Genomic DNA, 10433 nt, shown 5'->3' with positions numbered 1-10433 from the left:
GAAATCGACCTATCAAAAATGATTCGGTCGAAAGCATTTTTACGCCACCGAGTGTGGCTTTCAGACTGTCGCATGTCCACAGATTGGCTTGGCGTTGTGGGTGGCCTATGTCCACAAAAAGTCTAAGTAGGTATGCTGATGAAAGTTAAGGTCAAAAGTTTTGAGTGAGAACCTGAAAAAGTCTTTTTAAAGGCTAACCAGAAATCAGGGTTCTTGAAAATAAAAAATACTTAGCACAACCTGGGACCTGGTAGGGCTGTATCTGGTAGACTGTGTACCTAGTTGCTGACTGCGTTGGTCACTTTAGATGTAGTACTTTTTCAAGTTGATGATATTTCATGATCTGGGGACTATTTGCCTTTCCATTGTCATGAGCATGTAGGCTCCATTTCCGACTATCCTTTCCACCTGATATGGTCCTTCCCAGTTGTAGGCAAATTTCCCTGCTTGCTGGTTTTTAGTGTTTTGGAAGACCTTCCTCAGGACCAGATCCCCTACTTGCAGGGTCCTGACCTTTATGTTTTTGTTGTAGCTCATGGCTACTGTTTGTCAGTATGAAGCCATCCTAATCTGGGCGTTGGTTCTGAGCTCGTCCACTGTATCCAGATTGCTCGTCATTTCCACTTGATTCTGCTCCTCTATCATGCACCCGTATCTGTGGGTAGGGACCCTGAATTCTGATGGAATAACTGCCTCGGCTCCGAATACTAGGCTGAAAGGAGTTTGTCCTATTGCCACCATAGGGGTGGTCCCGTCAGCCCAGAGGACTAGTGGTAGCTCCTCTGCCCATTTGCCCCCAATCTCTTCCAGCTTCTTTCTTAGATTTCCATTATGATCTTGTTGCTGGATTCAGCTTGTCCGTTGGACTGGGGGTTCCTGGGGGTAGATTTCTGCAATGAAATATTCCACCTAGCACAAAATGCTTCTGTCTTATTTCCAATAAACTGAGATCCGTTATCGCATATTATCTCAGATGAGATGCCAAACCTGCAGATGATATTGCGTTTAATGAAAGATATAACCTGAGTTTCAGTGACCTGAGAGGATGACTCTGCCTCTATCCACTTGAAGAAGTAATCCGTCATGGCGAGCATGTAGACCTTGTTTCCTTGTGCCTTAGGCAATGGTCCCACTATATCCATCCCCTATTTCATAAAAGGTCAAGGTGAGATTACTGGGTGCAGGGGCTCTGTTGGCTGGTGGCTGACCGGTGCATGTCTTTGATAGACATCACACTTCTTTGCATACTCCATAGCATCTTTGCGCATTGTTGGCCAAAAATATCCCTGCCTGAGGGCCTTGTTGGACAGGTTCCTGCCCCCTGCATGATTTCCACATTCACCACTGTGGATTACTGTGGAGAGCATGAAAAACAGCCTGGGACTCCTCCTTATCCAGGCACCTCAGGTAGGGTCCTGCGAGGTATTTCCTGAACAAAATGTCGTCAATTAGCACAAATCTAGAGGCTTTCATTTTAAAGCTTCTTACCTCCTTTTTGTCTCCTCGTAATATGTCATTCTGCAGCCAGTCTTGGCAAGGTATCCTCCAATCAGTAGCTTCCTCCTGACTGGTGGTGTTGCTTAACACCCTTGTTTCTTGTAGCTGCTGCGAGCCGGTTTCGCTCCCTTCTTCCTGTCCTGTTTTTGATATTGTAGGTTCCAGTACGTGGATGATAGGTGTGGTATTTTACCTGGTTTGAACGTTGCCCCCAGGGTAGCTAAGGCGTCTGCCTCTACATTCTGGTCCCTTGGTATTTGCTTGATATCGAAGGTGGCGAACCTGAGTTTTAAATCCTTTGCGACTTCCAGGTAGGCCATCATTGTGGAGTCCCTAGCTGCATAAGAGTTATTCACATGGTTTACTATAAGTTGGGAGTCGCTATATACCTTGAGGTGCCTGATTTTCAGGTCTAGAGCTAGCTGTAGGCCTACGATCAAGGCTTCGTATTCTGCCTCGTTGTTGGTGGCTTTGAATTCGCATCGAACTGCCTGGATAATGAGGTCTCCTTGATTCGACTTAAGGACTAATCCGACCCCATCTCCCCTCATATTAGAAGCGTCATCCACATTCATTTCCCACATCTACTCTCCTTTATCTTCCTCTAGGGTGAGGATGTCCTTTTCCACCTGGGATTGCAAGGCGGGGCAGAAGTCGGACACAAAGTCTCCTAGAGCCTAAGACTTGATTGCTGCACGAGGTTCAAATCTCAGGTCGTAGCCACTCAGATGCACGGACCAATTGGCCATTCTCCCTGATAATTCTGGTTTTCTCATTATAGCCTTAAGAGGATAGTTAGTTACCACAGAGATAGTATGTGACTCAAAATAAGGACGCAACTTATAGGATGGTGTAACGAGTGCGAGTACGAGTTTTTCAAGCGAGGAGTACCTGGTCTCTGCAGGTAGCAGAGACTTACTAACGTAGTATACTGGATGTTGTGCTTCTTCCTGCTCTCGTACTAGTACTGCACTGACTGCCACCTTAGTTAGTGACATATACAATAACAATGGCTCTTCGGGTTCTGGTTTCGACATGAGGGGTGGAGTGTTGAGATAGCGTTTTAGTTCGCTGAGTGCTTTCTCATGCTCCTCCGTCCATTCGAATTTCTGACTCTTCCTTAATATGTCGTAGAAAAGCCTGCATCTGTCTGAGGATCTTGCTATGAATCTATTATTAAAGGCATACACTCTTCCTGTCAGGCGCTGCACATCTTTCGGCTTTTGAGGTGACTCTAGCTGGAGTAGGGCCCTCATTTGCTCAGTGCTGGCTTCTATCCCCCTTTGGGTAACCATGTATCCTAAGAATTTCCCACTGGAGACTCCAAAGGTACACTTCAACGGGTTCAGCTTCATTTTATACTTTATCAGGGTGCTGAAGGTGTCAGCCAGATGCTCGACGAGCTGTACAACTTGTTTTGATTTTACCACCATATCATCGATATACACCTCCATGGTGTGGCCTATTTGTTCTTTGAACATTGTGTTTACCAGTCGTTGGTAGGTGGATCCTGCATTCTTTAGTCCAAAAGGCACTACGTTATAACAATAGATACCTCGCTCGGACCTAAATGCTGTTTTTTCTTTGTCATCAGGGTGCATCTTGATCTGATTGTAGCCGCTCCAAGCATCCAGGAATGTAAGCATCTCACGGCCAGCTGTAGCATCTACCATGTCATCTATGTGTGGTAAGGGAAATTGGTCCTTGGGGCAAGCCTTATTTAGATCCGTAAAGTCAATGCAAACTCTCCACTTGCCATTCTTTTTTGGGACCACTACCACGTTAGATAACCACTCCGGGTATTTGATCACCTTGATTTTTCCAGCAGCGAGCAGGTTATCTACCTCCTGGTTTATTACTTGGTTCCTCTCTGGGCAAACTTCCTCCTCTTCTGTTGGATAGGTTTGTAACTTGGATCCACGCTTAGCTTATGAGTTATTAGGCTAGGATCTATCCCTATCATATCATTGTGTGACACAAGCAAAGAAATCCATGTTAGTTTTTAATAACCGAACAAGTTGCTGGCGGATATTACCCATGCATTCTGACCCAATTAGTACGATCCGCTCTGGTTTCACCGTGTCCAAGCTAACTTTGTCAAGTTCTGCCTGAGGAGGCTCGATGTATTCCTCCTGGATGCGCTGGCTCTGTAGTTGCTATGCAGGCGGAGAGGTTGTTGCTTTCAGAGCTACCTTGTAGCAATCCTTAGCATCCTTCTGATCTCCACGTATTTCTTGCACCCCCCATGACGTTGGGAACTTCAGACATTCTTGGTAGGTTGAGGGTATCGCCTTCATTTCCTGGATCAAGGGCCTGCTAAGGATCACATTATAAGTAGATGGTCCATCAATAACCAAATATCTTACCTGTTTGTTGACTCCTTTGGTGTAGGTTGGGATGACAATTTCTCCTAGGGAGTGCTTTGTTTCACCGCTGAAACCGACCAAGGGGATTGTCTTCTTTGCTAGGTCCCTCTCGCTGAATTCCATGTCTTTGAGTGTTTCCAGCATGATCAAGTTGACGGAGCTTCTTGTATCCACCAAAATCTTTTTCACCGTGCAGTTTCCTATGGGGAGGGTGATGATTAGGGCGTCATGATGTTGTTCTTGAGTAGCTTGTGCATCCGTCTCATCAAAGGTGACTGCTGGAAAGTCCTAGCGGCTGATTCCGCAGGAGAATTTCGGGTTGTCTCCTTTGATTTGAGTGGCGTGCCTCTTTGCTGCTGAGTAGGTCAACCCACACAATTTCGAGCCTCCTGTAATAAAATTCACAATTCTAGTACACACAGGTGGAGAAGAGGGCAGCAGCTGATCAGTGGAGTTTACTTTGGTGGAGCCTCCTGGTAAGAGATGGTCCAGGTTTCCTCGATAGTACTGGAATTTGACTTCTCTTCTCAAGGTATATCATTCATCGGTGTCGTGGCCTATGTCATCGTGGTATTCGCACCTCTTGCTAGAGTCTCTCTTATCATTAGGGCGTTCATTGGCCCGCTTCTTGGGCCATCTAACTCCACGTATATCCTTCAGGGCCTTGAGCACTCCTGCAAGGTTAGTTGAGAATCCGTACTCACTTACCTTTGGGGGTGGTTTAGAGTCATTCTTTCCTCTCGAGCTCTCGGAGACTTTGTTCACAGGCCTGCTATAGGGTTTGGATCTTTTGCTCTTCTTCTCCACTGGTGCCTTTCTGGATGTATGCTATGCACTATAGATATCCCTCCTAGGCCCTGAATCCTCCTCCAGTCTCATAACAACAATTGCCTTTGTTTGTACTTCCTCAAAGGTAGTGCACGAGTATTTGGTTAGGTCTTTGTACAAATCTGAATCCTGGTGGAGTCCTTGGCGGAAGGGTTCTATAGCGGTGGCTATGTCGCACCGAGGAATTACCATATTCTCCCTGTTGAACCTGTTCAGAAAATCTCGGGTATAGTCCTCGAATCCTTGTACTATCCGATACAGGTCGCTAGTTTGTTTTTCCGGCTTGCGACTACTAGCGAACTGCTGGTGGAAAGTGTTGACTATGTCAGCGAAGCAGGCTATGCTTTGGTTGGGCAGGCCGACAAACCATTGCAAGGCTGCTCTGGACAACGTGGACCTGAACCCCTTGCACATACAAGCTTCCTTCAAGGACCCTGTTGCGGTTATCACCATCATTTTCTGCTTGTAATGGTTGATGTGATCGAGAGGATCCGTGGTCCCGTCGTAGAGCGTCATGGCTGGTGGTACGCATCCTTTGGGGACACTGGCGAGGGCTATATCGTCCACAAAAGGCGAGTCTACGTAGTTATCGCGTGTTGCCTTTTCCAGGGGACGTGCTACGCGTGGAATCTTGTACATCAGGTCTCTTAACTTCGGGTACTACTGCTCCATCAAGCTACCTGTTCCTGCAAGAGGGTTAGAAGCAGGCGAAAAAGAGCCAATAGGTGTACCTCCGAACCAGGCTCCTTCTGAGAATTGACTGCCTGGCTGACTCGCCAAAGGTGTTGCGTGAATAACGGCTCCTGGCTGCCACTCTGGTGTCTGCTTAGAGGGGGTTCCTCCTAATCAGGTTCCTTCAGAGAAATGACCATCCTGTCGCCTGCTGGATGGGTGTTCCTGCAAAAGATTGCAAGTTAGTCCCTGGCAAGCTATTAGACAGAGTACAACCTGGAGTCTACTGCAGGCTGGGTGGCCGGTCAAATGACATGAACCCTAGTCCACTGGGCGCGATGGCTCCTCTGGGTGGCACTCCTTCGAGATCCAATCTGGTGACCAGTTCTGGTGGAATCTGCTGGAACAATTCTCCACTGGTAGCTGAAACCGGGGATTCAGAAGGTGGAGGCAGTGGGCCGGATGCTGGCCTAGCTTGGGTCATCGTTGCAATCTGGTCTCTGAGATCTTGATTGTCCTTTCTCAAGCTTTCAATGGCCCGATGCAGGGTGTCCATTCCTTCTAATACCACCCGCATCGGATCTGGTGGGGAGGCTCCTGATTTCTAGGGAATTCCTCCAGATGTCCCCTCCTAGACCTGGGTCCTAGTAAGGAATTCTCTCCTGTTGGGGCTGCTCTCCCTATTGGATTTCGTCACACTGGGTGCTGCTGTTGCTTTAGGCACCTACGGTGGCTTGAAAGGTGGTGGCATAGCCTTGGGAGACATGCTGACGGGGACCATTTGGCTGGCTTCTGGTGACGCACTGACTGGCCCCGACCATCCTGGGAGAGGCCTTCCTCCAGAAGGTTGAGGAGGTACTCTCTGGGTGTTAGACAGATTCAGACTGGCTCCAGACATGGCGATGAACGAATTGTGCTTGCGAAATTCGATTATAGAAAATGATCACTATGCCCCACGATGGGCGCCAAATTGTTTTGGTAAAAATTTACCGGGTAGTTGATTTAATTTGTGAGTCAAAATGACCGTCCTATAACTACGAATGAATCAAGGAAAAAATGATGCAAACGAACACGAGAGGCAATGAAAGAAAGATCGACACACAAATTTTTGGTGACGCGGAAAATCCGATGTGGGAACAACCGCGGGGGGATTCGGAATCCCGCCAAGTATGCACTATAATCGAGGTAGCTAGGCAAGTAAGGAAAGTACAATAATATTTGATGGAAACGATATGGAAAATGAAGGGTTATGTTGCTTAGAAAATGTGTATTGCCTTCGAATGAGATGTTCCTCTAACTGAGTTTGCTCTCCCTTTTATAGCTGTTATTTTTAGGGTTGGCTCCTGCAGGCTCCTCTGAAATCCTTTTCCTAGCTTCCAGGGACGGTTACCTGATTTTTAGGAACCAAATGTGCTGACCTTTGACCTTTTGACTGGTGCTTTTATTAACATTCAAGTGTGCCTCTTTATGTTAATCTTTTGGTCCTTGCTTTGCCATGTCATTGATCTCTTCCATTTGATCTCATCCAACCGGTGCCTGCCACGTGTTCCTTCGACAAAAGTTGCAAATTTTGACTCCAACACTAATTAAAGTCCTTGGTGTGCACATAAAAGTTTGATTTCTATAGAAGCTTTGATCAGACACATTTGGAGTTGATTTTTTTTTTTTTTTGGTGTATAGGGAGTTATAAAAGCGGATATGATGCTGATAGATTTGAACTCAAATTATAAATATCACCACAAAGTGTGTTCATGACTCATGAGTAGCTTTCAAGGATTATATTTTTTTTTTTGCTGACCAGGAGTATCCTCTACCGACAGAAGGGCAATCTCTTTCGGGGTACTGAAGGCAATTTAATGGGTTGACCCTTCTCAAATTTGGCTTTTTCATTCGCAAGAGTCGGAAATCAAACTCCTGCCCACTTGTTTAAGAAATGAGAGCCTTTACCACCCACACCAACCAACTTTTGTAGCTTTCAAGGATTATATACACATGAACACACCAATAAATTGAACCCTTAATTACCAATGCTAATACACATAGCACAAAAGCCAAATCCACTACCCAAAAAAAAAAAAAAAAAAAAAAAAAAAAAAAAAAAAAAAAAAAAAAACTACTTAACAACAAACAATTTCATCCAACAATTCACTGAAAATCCAATCTTCCAAATCAATAGCAAGAAGTTCACAATCCGTTTGTAAATTGCTCCAACCACTCTTATGCCTAGACAAGTCATGAGCCACGGCCACATTAAGTTCTACATCGACTTCCGGCGTCCACGTAACCCACTCGTCGACAAACTCCCATATCTGCTCCAGCACCCGACTTTTCCCTTTCATCTTGGGATGAACAGTGCAAGAATACGTCAATGCCTTAGGGTAATAAGCGTATGAGTTCTCGTGAATGACAAATAACGCCTCGTTGATTAGATCGAACAAGATTTTACGTTGAAATCTAGACATGACGACCATGTCCTTGTTTGAACTTGGTTTAGGCTCAAATGGGCAACATATTTCAATTCCGTCGAAGATGACTGGATCAAGTGGTTGGTTCGAAGAGTTCCATGCTTTTAATTCGAGTAATTCGTTGCTTGTTGTCGTGAAACCTATTATGTCAAGAACGTACTTCACGTATTGTAAATTCTCACTGCAATTGTCCATTTCATGGTTTTCTTGAACGTCTTCGCCTATTTCCAATGTAGACGTGCTATGAGACATCGTCGATGACTCTGCATAGGAAAGTAATATGATATCAAAACCTCATACTCAATTTAGATTCAAATCCTATTGGATACGAGTACATTATAGGAAAGACTTTGACTAAACGAAGTAAACTGAACTGAACTGAATTAAATTTTTACGTCAAAATAAGAAATTGAGTGATTGATTACCTTCTAGAATAGGCCAATCGACGCAATCAATTTGATCTAGCTGGCATTCCACGTCTGAGCCGGAAATAGAAGAGATCGTCCCTTCATTTCTGTGGCGATTGTGATCCTCAGTGATTTCGACAATTTCTACTTCGAGAATACCCTCTCCTTGTTCAACACCAAAGCTAATAATGCTTTGTATGTTGATGTTTGATTCAGTAGGAGTTGTTTTATGACTTTGACCATTAAGTTCTCCAGGCGGAGAGTCAAGCCTCAAAACTCGCACATCATCATCTCGACTTATATGGTTCAAAAAACAATCAAGGCTAGCTCGAGGTGCTTCACTCTCATCCTCCGGCATGAACATCCTCTCTCGGAAAGATCTTTGGCCATGTTGATCACTCAACGCGAATTCTTTCTCATTTGTCAACTTTAGACTCTTTGATAGCTCTTTATTCAAAACCCTCTTATTATTACTAGTCGTATCGATTAAACGACCATATTTTTCCAAGGAATCTTTCAAAGAAGACGATCTTACAATGTTATGAGACTTGGCTTTCCGGAACTCATAACCTTGATTCGGTGTAGGCCAAACTTCATTATGCTTATGCTCAAGCTTACTCGGAGTTCTTCCAAGAGTCGATGAGTTAGACGACGAGCTCTTAGAAAAAGGAAACGACCCTGATTTCACCAGCCTATGTTTTTTCTTCGGAGGACTATCTTGCAAAATTTTGAGAAAAACTTCTTGATCAACTTTGAATAACTCAAGAACACCCACATACTCGTCCTTCGAGTCCTTAGGACGATTAACACTTCTCGTGCGAGTGAGATTAGTCGAATCATCCACGTGATTAAGAGTTGCTAACAACTTTGGATTAGCCTTAAGAAGAGAGATTAAAGTAGGAGCACCTAAATCAGTGCATGCCTCCTTCAAGGCTAGCAATTCATGTTCTTGAATTGTATTAACTTTTCCAGATTTGTTCGGTTGATCTGCTAATAAAGCTTTGATTCGAGCTTTAATTGACCGCTTTCTACTACCCGATCCACTTCTAGAAGGGCTTGAAGTAACCTGATCAATTATGCAATATTTCCCGTTCAGTGGTCAAAATGAAGGTATCATGAGTTGACCGTTATATTAATAAATAGTGAGACCAATCGAATTCAACAAAAATCGTCACTCAAATACCACTTATGCGCTTCAAAATGAAAATAACGATAAATATTCATGCAATATGCGTCCTTCTCATAATAAAATCTGGAACAGATTTCAGTGAAATTTCTTCCTATTGCATCAAACATGTAATTAGAAACAGAGAACTTACAGAAGCAGAGTAATTTGTCATTGCATCTTCCTCGAAATCTTGTGCGTCGTGAAATTCAATAGGTTCATCCGTCACTGCTTCACATACGTAAACTCACATATAAGTTAATAAGAAGAAGAAGAAGAATACGTTAATTCAATAGGTTCTTTGTGAAATTTTGAACAAATGTAAACTAACCTTTGAACGAATTTTTATGGGGTTTCTGATTTATGTAAGGAAGCATTTTCTTGACGTTATGCCATGGATGATAATTCATCAGCCTGAACACGGTCCATACACAACCCCGATCCTCTTTTTCGACCCGTACGTAAGCTTGTTTCTTCCATAGATGCTTTCCCATTTCTGCAATTATCAAAACAATTCAATAAAACAAATTTTTTGTTATCAAAATCTTAAATTGCCAATTAACAAAACCCCAATTTTATCACTAATTTTTCTGTATTTAGCAAAATGATGACTTTCTAAGAAAACTTCCATTTATAACAAATTATAGGTAAACTAACATATACCTGTTGTCTCAATCATTTGCTTACCTAAAAATACCTTTGGCAGGTAAACAAATGATTGAGACCGATCGTGTACAAAATCAAATCAGAACTCTTATCTATAGCAGGACAACAAATGAACACAAAAAAAGACGAGTTAAGGTTAAATTGATCAATTTGTCCGTCCCAGCTATTTGTTTACCTCAAAATACGCCTCGCAAGTAAACAAATGATTGAGACGGACCGATTACAAGCTTAAATAATCAAAACTCATACATTTATCAGGACAACAAATGAACAAAAAAACAGAGAATTAAGGTTTAATTGATCAATTTCTCCATCCCAATCATTTGTTTACCTCAAAACACCCCTCACACACACGTAAACAAATGAT

The 10433-nt window shown here is 43.5% G+C and overlaps 2 protein-coding genes across 5 annotated transcripts; both read right to left on the bottom strand.

Moving 5' to 3' along the window:
* Positions 1-549: 549 nt before the first annotated feature.
* On the bottom strand, positions 550-2081 carry LOC141628866 (uncharacterized). The gene is made up of 5 exons (XM_074441955.1): positions 1691-2081; positions 1403-1637; positions 1249-1321; positions 910-1145; positions 550-817 (listed from the first exon to the last, which is right to left on the bottom strand). Exons 1-5 carry the CDS (start codon positions 2079-2081, stop codon positions 550-552), a joined length of 1203 nt encoding a protein of 400 aa, XP_074298056.1.
* A 5384-nt stretch (positions 2082-7465) lies between these two features.
* On the bottom strand, positions 7466-10433 carry LOC141634099 (protein TRM32-like). 4 transcript variants are annotated; one of them, XM_074446398.1, is made up of 5 exons: positions 10242-10433; positions 9732-9896; positions 9555-9631; positions 8254-9301; positions 7466-8091 (listed from the first exon to the last, which is right to left on the bottom strand). In XM_074446398.1, the coding sequence occupies exons 2-5, from the start codon at positions 9892-9894 to the stop codon at positions 7481-7483; spliced, it is 1899 nt and encodes a 632-aa protein (XP_074302499.1). In that variant the 5' UTR covers positions 9895-9896; positions 10242-10433; the 3' UTR covers positions 7466-7480. The 4 variants fall into 4 exon arrangements, with proteins under 4 accessions (XP_074302499.1, XP_074302502.1, XP_074302501.1 ...); XM_074446401.1 differs by having other exon boundaries at positions 9555-9628; XM_074446400.1 differs by having other exon boundaries at positions 10316-10433.

This window comes from Silene latifolia, chromosome Y, assembly GCF_048544455.1.
Source record: "Silene latifolia isolate original U9 population chromosome Y, ASM4854445v1, whole genome shotgun sequence".
Taxonomy (NCBI): domain Eukaryota; kingdom Viridiplantae; phylum Streptophyta; class Magnoliopsida; order Caryophyllales; family Caryophyllaceae; genus Silene; species Silene latifolia.
This window is presented reverse-complemented; position numbering and strand designations above follow the sequence as displayed.